At 43.6% G+C, this 16,359-nt stretch overlaps 1 protein-coding gene across 1 annotated transcript; it reads right to left on the bottom strand.

Moving 5' to 3' along the window:
* Positions 1–500: 500 nt before the first annotated feature.
* Positions 501–14,527, bottom strand: LOC147463053 (Tetratricopeptide repeat (TPR)-like superfamily protein). The gene is made up of 6 exons (XM_086486828.1): positions 13,482–14,527; positions 12,708–12,924; positions 12,019–12,468; positions 1,696–1,896; positions 1,441–1,578; positions 501–978 (listed from the first exon to the last, which is right to left on the bottom strand). The coding sequence occupies exons 1-6, from the start codon at positions 14,264–14,266 to the stop codon at positions 784–786; spliced, it is 1,986 nt and encodes a 661-aa protein (XP_086342954.1). The 5' UTR covers positions 14,267–14,527; the 3' UTR covers positions 501–783.
* Positions 14,528–16,359: the final 1,832 nt, after the last annotated feature.

The following is a 16,359-nucleotide window of genomic DNA, read 5'->3' as shown; positions in this document are numbered from 1 at the left end:
AATAGGTACTTTGATCAAGTCTGTCCATCATTTACACAGCATACAAGTGCATCCATTTTACACAAAACTCGTTCTAGAATTCCTCAGAAACGTGCTAAAGTCTCAAACTAAGAATCTGGAAAAAAGCGAACTACTTGGGCATTCGAATAGATGAAAAGTACCTACTGTCAGTGTGAAGCTAGCTAGGAAAACTTCAACAGGACAGCTGACAAATCCGTGAGAGCACACATCAGTGTAACTATGAACGAATCGAAAACTGCTTCTGCTTGTGCAATCAGATCGACTTCTTCATCGATTTAAGGAACATAAAAGACATAAAATGGCACCTCCGCTAGGCATAAATGTAAAGAGTAGGTCCACAAGGTCAACCACAAGGACTCACCACCCGAATAATTGACAGCCACTCTGGACCACTATAAGCCAGATATTGTCTTGCACTATGCGCAACAAACAAGTATGCTTGCAGGTTTTTGCAGAGATAAAGAGACGGAAACTTTCACTCTGCATAAAGTAAACTTTCCATAGAAGTAGAGAGAAATGAAACACCTCATTCCAGTATGTCAGAAAGGAAATTTGGTTTGAATCTTGAATTCGCTAATGCGCAAATCAAAATCATGGGGACCACTGGAAGCGCATAAGCACCGCAGTGCAAACATATGCAGAAGGCGTACATCTGCATAAGTATCTTGCAGAAACTACCAAAACCTTGTATTCACAGAAGTTGAGTTACCTAAAGTTTGAACTGTGCAGTACCTGAATCTAGGTGAAGCAAACTTTCACTGATTAGGCAGCTCTACGGTTGTCATGAGAAAAAGGGAAAAGGAGAGCCCTTCGTGCATCACCAGTAAAACCATCTGCATAATTGAACTTCTGTTTGAAGCCCAGTATGTCACGGGCCCCTTGATCATCACACTCTCTTATAAACCGTCTTCTTAACTTCACCGCCAAATCCTTATGCAGAGAGAAACCTGCATCAATCTGTGACAAATATGAAACAAAACATAGGGAATTAGAGTGTGGCTCAGTTTATGTGGCTACAAAAGCAAGATATTCAACTCCATGTTGCAAGAACTTTAAATGATGCATTTTTTTATGAAAACCCAGTCTATATTAAAAGAATACCATATCAGCAAAAGTACGAAGAGGAATTGGAAGGTAGGAGCTTGCTATACATCCCTCTATAAGCGTTGACAAATAGGAAGGACCTATTCTCAACTTCACAAACAAACACGATAAAGTATGGGATAACTCAGGGTTTTCAGTCACACATGCAACTTTAAGGAACGTATGTAGCAAAAGTGTATGGCTGATGCCAACAGGTGCCTGTATCTAATCAATAGTGACATTATGCAGACATGGTGTGACTAACCAATGTAACAAACAAGTAAACCGACAGCCGGTCAATGTGGACAAACCAAAGACAACTCCAAAAACCCTTACCATCTCGTTGACAGTTTCCATTGCTGATTTTGTATCACGATTTACTATGTGAGCTTTGATTAATGACTCGAATGTGCGCTGATCAGGGTGTAACCCAGACCCAATCATAAACTCATAGACTTTCAGCGTTTCAGGAACCTACACAAAGCCATAAAATGCCTTCAAACGAACAGAATTCCCTTGACAGCCATTGACAATTGTTCTTAAGAAGTAAAAACTGCATATGTCAGTGTCTAAACAAGACACAGTGCACACCTTTTTCATTTTGGCAAATCCCTCTATAAGAGCATTACAAGAATGCACATTTGGCATGAGGCCAAAAACACTCCTGATTGCTTCGAATGTTTGATAACAGCGGTCAATGTCCCATACATTCGCACACCCAAGAATCACACAGTTGATAGCTGATAGAGGCACCTGATAGGTCGATGCCAAAGCTTCCAGCTTGAAATAAGTCTGTACAAAAAAAGATGAGTGAATTTGAGAAAACAGCTGGACAGCGAGTACATTCCCTTCATTATAAGTCCCTGTGACAACGAAAGAAATGCAAATACCCACCAAAATAATTGAACATACGAAAAGCAATAGCTCGGTCATCTTTGGTAATGAGATACAATTTTGGAATAATCTGTCTCAGAGAAGGCCAAAATTTGTTTGATCATTATTGTAGAACAAACAACCATCCGTAAATTTTTAAAACAGGTGTGAATAAATTAGAATCTAGCCTCAGGGCTGAGCTGTTAGAACCAGAGCCCACCACAATCCAGTGATTTCATGCTGAAAAGTGCAATTTGTCGCGTGCACATGGGCTCTTATGTGCTGCGTGGACATGCTACTATGACCCAAAGCTACCGCGTAGACTAGATAAGCCTAGGGGATCTGCTACTTGACCTTGCGCCAGCCAAGTAAAGGGATCCTGCACTCCCCACTGACAGTCCTCACCTCCCACCAAAAAACCAAATGACTTGAGCCAATTGATAAGAGCACCACTGGTCAAGGCTCAAGCAAAAGGTAGTGAGAGCTGCTCGTAGGCCATCTAAGACATCTGAAGGTATCATCTGCATACTCCTGATCCAGCAACTCAAGGGACCCAGCCAAAGCCATATGAAGACTGCACAACTGCGTAGTCTGGCTTCTAAAGAAAAGTGGCACAGCTTCAACAAAGAGCAGAAACAAATATGGGGCCAATAGGCATACCTGCCACACTGAGCGAGAGAGATGAAATCGTCGTCCAATGTGAACTCTGATAGCAACAGCGCTAGCAGCAGGACAATGGAGAGCCGCGACTCCTGCAATCCAATGCGAAGGAAAGCCCATCATCTACAAACTACCCTCTAAAAAGCCCCAATCTGCTCGATCAAATGCATTCTCAAAGTCAAGAAGCATATTAACCACTGGCTGTCCTGACTTTCCACATTTTCCACTGACTGGTGATGTGGTACCGTACAAATTTCCATGATTTTTTCGCTGGCTGCCACTAGCGCCAGCTTTTGGGCCCAGGATGCTTTTTGACTTGCAGCTTTTCATGTAACTGTTTTTAGACGGCCATGGGCCTATAAATTAACTGCCAGGGCCTCACTCTAGCCATTGTGAGAGCTTGGCACAGTTGAGGACCCTCGGACATTGTACTTTGAGAAGCATCAATAATAAAGAAATACCGAAAGGGGCACCAATCTTTGGGGCCAATCTCTCTGGGCGCAAAACTTTGCCGTGCCGTGTCGTCTCTCTCTCAGTTTTGTTCAAGTTTGTTAAGTTGTTTTCAGTTTCTCCCACGTATGTTGCATTAGATTCTTGGTTTGGGGTGCCAAGTCTACTACAATGGGTTTCAGAGCTCAGCCGATTTTTCCTTCTACGGAGAATCTGATCCCCTTTATCGCGACACACATGGATTCAAATGGCGAATCCCACAAGGAGGAAACTGTCGCACCGGAACACTCAAATTCGGGTGAAATACTGAAGATTCAAACAAACGTCGACCACCTTCTGTCGGTCGACTCAGAGGGGGAGTACGGGCCACTTCCACCAGCAGATGCCTGTGCCCAGCAGATGCTCTAGTATTCAAAAGATCCTCAGTATGCGAAATTTTTTATCAAGCACTAGATTGATGAAATGCATTCCTGAAGGCGTATGGCCATCCATTCACCTCTGAAGTCCGCTCTGAAAAAGACATCTACATTGGCAACACCTACTCAAAGGGTGTACTCGAAGGATGAATTTGAAGCAATAGAGAAACGAGTCAGTTGACTCATGAAGACCAAGAAGCAGCCGAGGAGACGGAGTCGAGCAATAGACTATCCTGGCTACTTGGGCCGGAAATCTACTTTTGAGAATGCACGAAAGACACAGAAGCGTGTGCGCTTTGAGGATGTTTCCTGTTCATCCTCGTCCTCTTCTGACAGCTCAGACAATTCTTCCTCCTCTGACTCTAGTGACGAGGACAGAAAGAGAAGGAAGAGGAGAAAGACTCAAAGGCATAGCAAAGGCAAGAGGAAGGCAAAGAAGAGCCGATCCCACCGGAGATCTAGGAAGTTCTTTGACAGGTCGGATGAGGACTCGTCTTCCTCTAAAAGTTAAGACTCCGATGAGCAGAAATTTTCTACAAAGAGGAAGTATTTTTACAGAGCCAATCAATATGATTTTCTCGAGGATAAGGGCAAGAAGCCGGAAGATTTCAAGGAGGGTGGGAAAGCATTAAAATTTAATATTTTTTCGGGTTTTCGAGATACCCACAAGGCCCACGCTTTCAATCAACAGTTCGAGCACTCCAAGGTCAGGAAGGAAGCATCTTATCTTAAGGGAAACGCACAAACATGGTCTACCGCACTGTTACGGAGGGAAGCACCAATGAAGTGGCTATAGTTCAAGAGAATTTTGTAACGAACATGACGTGATCACTGTCACGAGGCTGTGGCAACCACTAACCTTAGTTGCTGGTTTCTTTCCCTTGATTTTTTTTTTATTTTTGGGACCCTCTTTTGAAGTCATAAATGGCCGGATATTGTGTGGCTAGTGTGAAATGGCCGACTGCCAAGAGTTTCACCTGCAGTCAGGAAGGGCAGGTCGCCACGAGATGGTTGGGCCAATGAGCACTGAAATCCGAGCAATAAAAAGGTGTCTAGGCTCAATTCAAAGTCATTTAGGCCCCTCGCTACACGTTATAAGTTCGTGGGTACTAGGAAATTAAACCAAAGGTAGTCAAATGAACACACGGCAGTCAGGGAGCTGCATGCAGGCCTTATCCAAGAGAAGGCGCCCAAAGTTGAGGGTGGAGGCTGATTTTTGTTTATTGTGCTTTACAGTGTGTGGGTGAGTACTGGGTGCAGGTTTCACAGCTTTAATGAAAAGCTTGCCTTCTCCCTTGTCTCATGTAGCACGATGATTTGCTCTTCCGCATCTCTCTCTCCCTTTTGGCACATATGGTAATGCCCCACTAGTTGGGCTTCTCAGTTGACCATGTGCAATTTTGAGGGTTTTATGCACGTTTGCCAAGGCAAGAGCCTTCTGAACAGGTACAGGATTAGCTAATTGCTAATCCCTCACAGGTATGCACAGTTCCATCGCGCAGAATCGCAAAAGAAGAGTTTTCTCGCGTGGAAACTCGTTCGTTTCAAAGGGGAACTGTCCCATTGAGTGCGGGAGCCTCTGAGACACACGTAGACGTGTTCGCTCCGCCCAAAACGATCCAAAACAGAAAATTACAGCCTGTTGTGTTTTTTTGCAGGTTTAGGGTTTCGCACCTAAACTGCAAGACATCGCCAAGGGAGCCTCGGGAAAGCCGTGGGATGCTTAAACAAGGCTTTGGGCACTTGACAGTGACAAAACAAGGAATTACAGCATGCTGAAATTGACCTGCAGCTCACTGAAAAGCTTCCAAACCGCAAGGGAAAGTGCCCTTGACGAATGCTTTTGACCTATAGGGATTTTTGCACTGTTATGCTGGCGAAATTGGGTCAAAACCCTGCAATTACAGCCATGGACAGGTTTGGACAGCTTGGTGAGAGTTAGGTGAAAGCGTTCGGATAGTTCATTTGTAATAAGAATAAAGAAATAACGAAAAGTCTTTGAGGCCTGCCGGGTGTTGTTGTCTGCTTGGAGAACTTTAGCTGCCAAGCCGTGTGTTCGTTTGAAGTGTTAAGTTCCAATCGCAGGTTTACCCATGAAGTTCCTTTGTGTCGTAAAGTTCAAGTAAAGTTTTTCAAGTAAAGAATCATGTGAAAGCTAAAGTCTACCGCCCTACGGGCCGGTTTCAATCGCCGCTTGGAATCATCTACGGATGACCAAGGAAGACACATTAAACGTCTACTGCCAAAGATTCTAGGATACTTTAATATCGGCCTCTTCTTTCAAAAGGATCACCTTTAAGCAACAAATTGAGCGATTTTGTTGTGGTCTACCTAAAGAGATACGGGATTAACTTTTGGTATTTTCTTTTGCAGTGGTAGTCTAAGTGATACAGGATTCTAGCTCGCTCCTGCTCTCGCTCGCCCCCCTCGCCTACACTTGCCGCCCCCCTCTCGTCTTCACGCCTACCCAGCTACGCGCTGCCCCCGCCTGTAGCTACGCGTTGTTGTACCCAACCAGCACGTTTTGCTCAGCCCGCTCCTTCTCGCCCCCGCTACTCGCCATTGCCACCTCCCCCCTTCGTTTGCTGCCCTCAATCCCCCGCACACTCTATCCCCCCCCCTCCCCCGGTTTTACTCGAAGGACTCGCCCTGTTGCTCATTCGCGGTTAACAATGCTTACACAGCACTTCCTAGGCGTCCCTGGATGCAACCACAGGCACAGATGCAATGCAAACATAGACTTCCTCGCAAGAAAGCATCTGCTTTCCCGAAAAGCAACCCGTTTTCTTAGAAAGCGTTTGTTTTTCTTCAGTTTCTTTTGAACCTATCTTCATTCAAGTGCTTGCTCATCCTTGTGCACAATTCTAACACATTTCGGAATTTCCTCCCAACTATGGAATATTCCCTTTCCGATGCCCTCGTCACCCACCATCTGACGTATCAAGAATATCCATCACCAAGTCCTTTCCTACCGAACTTACGGTACAATCTCCTTCGTGATGCTCTATGTCACCCATCCTATGACGCATCAGAGATGTCCGTTCCTGGATGGTCGAATACCTCTTTCCGATGCTCCTTGTCACCCATTCAATGTGACGCATCAAAAGCACCCATTCGTGGTGGCCTAACAGATATTCCCGTTCTCAATGCTCTCGTCATTACTCTGAATGACGCACTAGAAATATCTGTACTCAGATGTCTCCGGTGAGAAAAAACCCTCTAAATTAAAATTTCAATAATTCATTTAGAATTATTTTTCTGTCACATAAAGCCAATTTAGCAACACCTATTACCATATACATGTGGTAGTGATGTGTGTGAACACATTTAGGACCGTCGGAGCATTTTTTCCCTCATTAGGAGGTTTTTTCCCCCGTGCATTGTATATACGCCCATCACTCTAGGGTTATCTTATCTTTTCCATATTGCACACTAAGTAATACACTCTCTGTTATGTGCATTAAGCTTCCTTCGTCTTCTCCAAGCTATGTGTGTTTCCTTGCAACCCTAATTCCAACAATTGGTATCAGAGCAGGTTGCGTCCTCCCGGGCTTAGTCGCAAGCAACTCCATCACACGCTTGCTCACTTTCTCAGATTTCTGTGAGCTTTGATGAGTGCCAACAAGTCGACAAATACTTCGGGAGTACTCGTAGAGCTTGATCTGCTCAAATTTTTTATTCGGACTCATTTCGGCCTCCGTTTCCACTACAGGCAGTGCTGCACAGGTAATTTCATCATTTTATGCAAAATTTTGTCAGTGCCATTTTCTGCATAACATGTCCCTTACAGTCTTCTACGGTTTGTGCTCTATAGCACGTGTTACTCCCCCTTTGTTTCTCCTCTTTTTGGGCAGTTTTCACATTAGGTGCAGCATTTGCCATGGCTAACAACAACACAGATATGTTCAAGATGTTTGCTATTGACGATAGATTGGATGGGGACAATTACCCTATGTGGACTTATATGATGCAACATGTCCTTGTGTCAAAGGGCGTTTGGAATATTACGTAGGGCATTGATGTATGTCATGGTTCTAAGGATGTAGGCGATGTTGAGGATGTTGCAGGTTTAGGTGGCAGGATTGTTGTTGCCAGAGTTGTTTTGCCTATAGTTGAGCAAGCTCATTGGGATGTAAAAGATGCGCACACTCATGCTTTGATTGCGTTGTCTGAGAAGCGCACTATTACTCCTCATATTCGTTTAGCAAAATCTGAAAAACAGGCTTAGGATATTTTGGCTGGTCTTTATGCGAGTCGCAATGAGGCTAAGGGCAAGTTCAGACGCTGCGGCGGAAATGCTTCCCACAGGGGCGTCTAAGCTGGGTGGCAAAAGCCTATTTGCTGCAATATCATCTTCCTCCGGGACCGCCATTTTTCTTTCAATACCCCCTGTCGGAAGAACTGCTGGCGTCTCTCCACCTCTCTGTGTTTTTCGCTCTTCTTCCTCCAGCACCGTTCAAACGAGGCGGCGATAGACCTACAGAAAGCCTTTCTTCCTCCAGTCTCGTCTGAACCCAACCTAAAATTGCATTGCTGCATAAAGAGCTGGAGTCAAAGATTATGCATGAGGAAGATGAGATGGACACTTTCCTTGTTGGTGTCAAGGATATCAATCAACAACTTATTTCTGTAGGCAAAGTCATTCTGACAGTTCCCTTGTGCAGATTGTTCTTGATGCTTTGCCAGATTCTTACCAGACTTTTGCTAGTACTTAGAGACTTATGACCCAAGGAAATCCAGAAGTTGTCAAGTTTTGATGCATTATGCACATTGCTATTGCAAGAGTCGCTTTCCAAAAAAATAGGGCTAAACAACGTGCAGTTGAACAGGCCTTTATTGTTGCTCAAAGAAAAGGCGTTAACAACAATGTAGCCACTTCTCATGGTTCTTCTGCAAGTGGTAAATCACTTGTTCCTAATGCTTCTACTAGTAGCAATACGTCTGGGAATTCTGACACAAGACGGGCACTACGTGCCAATAGAAAAGACCAGACTGAACAGACTTTTAGCACTTCCATAACAACCGAACTGAAAAAGAGAGAGCACACGCGAATGGCAGAATTCCACCCCAAAGAGTATTGGCTCCAAACCTTGGTGCCCCTTTCGGTATTTCTTTATATTGCTTCAATTGTGTACAATGCCGATACTCCAATCCAGAGAATGAGCCCTCCGCACATATTTAAAGGCCCTTGGCCTTGAAAAGCAATTACATGAACAGTAATCAAACTCAAAAACAAGTGGTCCCAAAAGCACTAGTACCAAAAGCTGCCATCGCATTTTGCGGAAATCCGTAAAACTCTGCCACGTCAACAGTCAACATAAAACGCGAAAATCCGTACAGGTTGCCACGTCCTCAACGCAAAATCCAAAAATCCGTACAAGTCTGCCATGTCATCAGTTGCTATGCAAATAGAGTGTGAGTGTGTGTGGTCCTGCTTTATTTAATCCCTTTAGGTCACTTGGGCCCCATCGGACGGGGTTCCATAAGTTGGCAAGAACTCCTCTTTAGAAACAGGCCACTCCGCAAGACTTTGCAAGTTGGTAAAACTTCTTCTGTTGCTTCTGCTTCTTCACTTAAATTTTAGGCTCCTCGGCCGGGATCTACATGTTGGCTCCGTTCTTCAATGGCTTGACACGTCAGCAGTTTGCGACATCCCCCCTTCTTGAAATAAAGTAACCGTCCGCAATTACAACATATCTGCAAAACAACTCAAGTTAGCTCAATAAATTCTGAGGGTCATTCCGAGGGACATTTCGAGGAACAATAAGCTTTCTCATTCCAAATCAGAGCTCTTGATTTCCTGGGTCGTTGGCTTCCCAGAAGAATCTCATCTAATAAGGAGTCTCATTCCAGATCGGAACTCTTGATATCCTAGGTCGTTGACTTCCCAAAACTATCTCATCCAATAAGGAATGTTCAATGGTTGGCACATCACAATGCAACACAAATGCTCACATATGCATGTTACAAGACACAACGAACAGCGCCGCTGAGCACTCCCCTAAGACACGGTCTACGTTATGAAGCTACTCAACGACTACCTCGTCTCTCCCTCCGAAAATAACCTAAAAAGATATGGGCCATGAGTTCAGAGGACTGGCACAACCAAACGCTCCCCAGACCGCAATCTGTGTCGTTCGGAGGTTCAAGCATACAACCAAACACTCCCCAGACATCCCGTCTACGTCGTTCCAAGGTTAAGGTATATGCCATAGATATCAGGGACTAATCCAATAGCGGGTCTAGCTCTCTTGGCTGGAGGTGGCCCTGAGGATCGTTCTATCGTGGTTGCTTTAGAGATGTCAAGGCTCGCTCAGGACGTAGTAAATGTATGCCTTGTTTGAAACATCCGAAGCATCGGCCTTCTTGTAAAGGGTTTCTCGTTGGCGTTGTGTCAGACGAGGCCTTTGAGGTTGGGTGTCACAAGACTCCCGAGAATTTGTTCATTGTTGTCGAGAGTTGTGGTTAGTGGCCGGAGGTTCTTCTGTGGTAAACTCCAGCTTTCCCTTCATCAGTTTGTAGCCGACCGCGGCATGGTCCATAAGCTCTTGCATGGTGGAGACTTGCTTGGAGAGAGAATATTCCTGCAACGGTGATGGTAGTCTAATGGAGTATTGCTCACATTGGGCGTCCTAGGGAACGAACCTAAAGAAGGATACCGGAAGGTATACGTCGAGAAGCCTTTGGTTATAGTCGTCCATGGTCTATGTGGCAAGCATTTTGAAATTGCCCCATTCTACCAAGATCCAAACTTCAAACATAGAAGTCATATAACAGCATGCAAATACTCTCTTGAAAGAGTGCCAGGTCCTTGGAGCATGCGGTTGTGTTGCGATTAAACTCCACCACTGCATAGCATTCATTATCTTTAAGAAATCTTCTTGCTCGAGAAATCTTGGATTCCTCTGTATAGTTCCCCAAAGCATAGATGTTGTCGAATTGCTGTAGGAACTGCAATGCTTTCTTCCGACCTCTCAACCTAGAAAAAGTGAAAAATTTGACTGTCGTGCCGCTATCCTTGAAATCTTTCGGTTGGTTAGGCGCGTATCTATATGGGCTCCAACCATTGTAGCCTGGTGGCGGTGGCGGTGGCGGTGGCGGTGGCGGTGGCGGTGGCGGTGGCGGTGGGGGAGGTGGGGGCAAAGGCGGTTGCACTAGATCAGGGTCAGATGGATGTACCATATTCTTGAAGACTCTCCCAATCAGAACAGACGGCAGGAAAGGTTGCCACTTGGAAGCTCTCGTACTTTTTGGTGTCGAAGAAGGAAGTACCACTTGGGACATCAGAGGAGGTAACATGTAATTCAAAAATTATTGAAAAATTTGCAGCATCGAAAAATTCTACTGAGGATGCTGTGAAAGAATGTTGCGAAGCTCATCGATAAGAAACTGCAAATATTTTGTTGAATCCATGAACACCACGTCTTGGGTTCTTTATAGCTTATGTCCTGTAAGACACAGCAGCGAAGATGGGAGCGTACCCGATGCACGATGAAGTAAGAGTGAGAGTGGCTAATAAGGAGGTTGAGAGTCTGCCTCCCTTTATACTCCTAGGTACCTCCCATATACTTTCTTAACCCTAGGTCCGGCAAGTGACTTTGACATGAATTAATAAATTAAATCATAAGTCACTTATTAATAATTATGAAGAGGGGTAGTTTTTGGATGAACATCGCCCATCTCCTAGCTCAAAATCTTGATTGTCGAGGGAATTGGCACGTTGGGTTCCTCTAACCTAAATCTACATGCTTGTAACGCCAGATGCCCACCGATTGTAATAACATCCATCAAAACATACACAAACCATTTATGCAAGGGGTTTCCAAAGAGGGTTCCACAACTCAGAAAAGCTATATGATGGACTTGTCCAAACATGCATGTCTTGCAAGAGGCTCACAAAATTGCCTATAGACAAATCTTGCATCTGAAGATGTAGTAGTAGCATGTCCACGTGGCACATAGACATGTGCACGTGACATATATACCTATATTTATGTGTGTGTATACACACATACATAAATATATATACATACATAAACACGCACACATATATACACCCTGCACATAGGCTCAACCATAGATATACTCTTATGAAATGGCAACATAGGCTCAACAATGAGATATACTCTCACTAAATGGCACCCACTTACAGATTCAGTTCACAAAATAAGAGCTTCACCCATTTCTTAGATATGATTGTTCTCCAAATGTGGCTATGTCTGGGTGCATGAAACCTTTTACTATCATGAGCTTGACCAAGTAAAAAGACTTGAAACTTGAATAAGGAGCTAGACAAATACTAATTTCTAGGCCACATTAACCCATGGAGGCCAGATGTGGTAACCGTTATTAAGGACCCACTGAAAGGACAAGAAATGTGCATCCTATAAAAAAAAGGCCATTTAAAAAATAACTCTATGTTTGCGCCTGATGGGTCTGTACATAAGAAAATCGTCATGACTTTTTACTTGGCCAAAACAAGAAAAGAAATGAGTTAGGAAGTTGATGATCATACCGTATCAAGAGTTGCACCTCCACCCCTTGCAACACCTAGCACAAAGGGTCTCAAAGAGGTGAATGGTGAAAACACCTCAGTATTGACAGCAGAAGCATACTCTTTCTCCATTGCTTGCATCGTAGAAATTGCCAAATCAAGGTCCCCCCCAGTTGTAGCAGCATGTAGCCGAGCAAGAAAACAAGCCTCACTTGGAGGATGACTCTGCTTGAGAGACACCAAGAGCACCTCCCATGCCTTCGTGGAAAGAGTTACATCCCCGGTCCTTGCTGCCAAACTTAAAACTGCCAACAAAGTCCCTTCATCCAGGGAAGGGTTCCTAACAGGCCTACCTTTTCGCCTGCCAAACAAAAGCTCCAATGAAAGTAGAGCCCCCTCTGAAACATCACTTTCCACACAAGCCTGGAGGAGATCGCCCAAGGAGTTCAAAGATGGATGCGCATCTCTTTTCTGTGTAAAACCAATTACAGATTTTTAGAACACATGGAAAGAAGCTCTTCAGAATCACCTCCACACGGGAACAGCAACTTGTATAAAGTGCCAATCCCTAGTGCATAACTGAAAGAGATGAAGAGAGAGGAGGAAGGAAAGGAGAGAGTATGCATGCCTCAGAGATATTTTTATCAGACTTGTAAGAGACAGATACTCGCACATCTGTCCTGTACATCAAAAGAAAACGGGGAATATACCTGGCCCCATCTCACAAGATCAGTTGCTTTCTGAGCTTGGCCAATCCTTGAGAAAGAACTGACTAATTTGCTGATAGTGACATCATCAGGAGAAAGATTATTGGTAACCATTATTCGCACATAATCCATAGCTTTCCATACATCAGAATCAAATCGAAGCCGAGCAATAGCTTTGGTGCACCATTCTGTCTGAACCGGTATTCCCAAATCCTGAACACTGGAATGTAAAAATCTCTCCAAATTAGACATGTTTGTAACCTTTTTTAATCACCACACATCATCCTGAAGGCATTTTAATACATTGTAATAAACGACCAAACTGAATCTGGACTTTAAAAAAGTCATCTATTTGCCTGCAGATGTATTGATAGAAAACGAATCAACATGGACTCTAAAAAACAATCTATTCGCCACAAAACGTACAGGCCTTGGTCTAGCCTTTTGAAAACCAACCATAGCATAATACATACAAGGATGAATTGATCACAGACTGGACTGAGGATGGCAGTATTTTTTGATCTTATCAGAAGAGCTTTTGCTTTGAGGTCTATAAACATAAACAAGGACTAAATGAAAATATGAGACTGAAAAAACCACAATAAACACTACCACAGCAAACAGGATGATAACTCAAAGAAAAATATGTTGTCCTGAATACACTCCAATAACTGTGATGCACATTGGCAATAAACCAACATGGGATGAACAAATAAAAATCATACCTTTTCAGCTGATACTCAAAAAATCTGTCATCTATTCAGAGAGAGAGATTACATTTTGAAGAGGCGATCAAAAACAGCCAAATCTTTGCCCTCTCCAGCTGCATTAAACAATACATAAAAAGTGTCTGTGTTAGGAGCAAGACCTAGGCGTCCCATTTCTTCAACTCGCTTTAGCAGGACATCTACCGGAGCTCCCTTCAGACCCTCTGCGAGCAAGGCAATGTTGCAAGGGGTGACCAAGGGTTTATTTGGCTTGCCGGTGACTGGATCGATGCATTGCAACCACTCTCTATAAATCTGAATAGCTTCTTCAAATAATCTTTGACGAATGCGTTCAGTCATCTCTTTGACCAAGCCATGAATGCTTAGGCTATGACCAACGACAGGGGCTGACGCACCACGATGCACAACAGGCATACCAGGAACGATAGGAGCCAAGACCCCTTTGGTTGCATCCACCGGCTTATCACCTTGAGCGGCACTGGCAGCCTGTTCTACAGAGGCTGGAGCAACATTTGCTTCTGCAGAGGCAGGGGCAGGAACTTCACCAGCATCAGGTGAGGGTGTTGGCTCTTCCGCTTCAGGCTGAGACATCTGCCATGCTTGCAAACTTGCATGCAGACCTCTAAATTGCAGAAAACCATGGCCAGTGAGCAGATTAATGTTCACTCCTTTTGTGGCAGGTGAATCAGGAGCCGGTTTGAAGTTTGGCAAAGTAGAATGTCTGAGCAAGCTTGGGCTTGTGTCAACACAATGTGATGCATGTACTCCCCGTGCCTCCTTGGCTTTGATCCCCCTTCTATAGAACAGTTTGAAAAAACCTCTAAAACTAGACATGGCTACAAAGGCTGAATCTCTTCGCTGCTATTTACAAAAGAGTAACACTTCGGCCATCAACATTGTCGTCATCATCATCGACGTCCTGCTAAGAGAAACTTCATTGCAAGAGCAAACAAGGGTTTTCAGTGTTAGAGTGAGAGAAAGTCTGCTACCTGGTTCTTTCGACTTGCCTTTCAAGCTGCCATACGAGCTCGTCTACGCAGATTTATGGTAAAAGAGGTAAAATGAAGCGCCTTAGCTTTGCCACTGCTACACATTATGTTTAGGGATTACCATTGACATGGGGCCCTTAGTTTTTCAAACTGGTTTGAAAGGGCCCCCCACCTTCCAAGGGCCTAACAAAACAAGTTTATCCACAACAATTTGCAAAATTTACTCCAAAGGTCATATTTCAGGCCCGTGTAAGTACATGCAATCTTCATTTATTGCTCAGATTGTCAAAACACGTTGGACATCCTTGCTAAAAAAATTGTGGGGTGTTGTGCTAAGGCATTAAGGAAAGAGAATGCTTTCAGACTTGCTAGCTCTCTTGAAGTTGCACCTCTTCGCACTTAATCCGTGTAATCCATTGTTTTCCTCATCCATAGGACCCGAATGTTGCACTTTTGATGGTCCCTTCAAGCTCACTTCATGCCGAATGAGTGAAGCACGCCTCAAACCCATATATTCACCATCCTCTAACTTTGTTAATGAGCAAAGTGGTGACGAACATCATTACAAATGCATCCTAGCCCATTAGCATGGATGTGCTCTAGTCTCCTAGCTAAATACATGTTTTACAGGTTGTGTACACGAGAGAAGTTGATAATGACGGTGGCAAAACTTGAAAGAATGATCGTGATAAAGATTCTTCACTAAGTGTGTAAAGAACAAAGATCAGGAAGTCCAAGCATGATAAAGAGCATACATACAAAAGAGACAAAAAAATAATAGGCATACATTGCCTCCGATCATAACCTAGTAATAGTGTCCATTGGTAGAGATGCAAAGAACTTCAGCTAGCACTTAATGTATGAGAAAGTGAAACACCTTGTCGACTATGATCAACTATGATCAATCTCTAAAGTAGAACAAGACAAAGCCTTTATACCATGTTGGCATGCATTAGCACTCAAGCTAAACTGACTTCCTTAGTAAGGAGTCTCTTCCTAGTGTAGTTAAAGCCCCTCCATGTGCTTTGCATGAGACAACCAAGGATACAACATTGAATCCTTGGCAAATCATAATGCATTCGATGGCGATGAATATAATGTTTTACATAGAAAACTATTGTCCCAACATGTGCCTCCGCTAAATGTTTTGAAGTATAGTCACAATGGATGCTTTATTTGAGCTTCATAACTCAGACATTGAATGCAAATAAACCTTAAAATCACCATTATCTTTTGTATACGATAGGCTAAGTTTCTTGCTTAATTTACCAAAAGCCACTTGTGGCCCATATAATGATGGAGAAGACCCAACTCTATAGCATTTCAAAATTTGTATTCAACTCAACCTCAAAATTAGCAATATGAGTCTCATTGTAATGAGTAGCAGCATAATTAGGCATGCACATACAAAATGTTCTCAAGTGGAGGGTGTGTGGCTGAGTCCCCACATTTATCTTCTTATTTGAAATAGAAGATGCTCTCATATGGAACATGTTGAGTTATGTATGCATATATCCTCTCTTTTGACATGCAAAAAGCAAAAACCACTTGTGGCATATATGATGATGTAAAAGACCCAAGGCTAACACTATCTTCTCATTTGATAAACAGAATCCTATCAGTTGGAGTGTGTCTAGTTGACTGTGCATCTATCTATTTCTTATTTGACATATGCTCTCACAGTGTAACTCTTTGTGAGTAACAACATGCAAGACAACTAAAAGACATCGTGAACATAGCCCTTGAGACAACATGTCTCCCATAAAGGCCACAATGCCTCCCCTCAAACAAAAGGCTAGCAAGTACATGGAGTACCCATCAACACGAGCATATGTACGTAGACAAGCAACAACAATAAAATGACTTTGGCCTTCTTCTACCACATTGGAGGGGAAAAGCACCACTAAACTAAAACCATGGAAACTCTACGCACAATCA

This window comes from Adiantum capillus-veneris, chromosome 2, assembly GCF_014529385.1.
Source record: "Adiantum capillus-veneris isolate H3 chromosome 2, ASM1452938v2, whole genome shotgun sequence".
NCBI lineage: Eukaryota > Viridiplantae > Streptophyta > Polypodiopsida > Polypodiales > Pteridaceae > Adiantum > Adiantum capillus-veneris.
The sequence above is the reverse complement of the archived record's forward strand: the minus strand, read 5'-3'. Positions and strand labels throughout refer to the sequence as shown.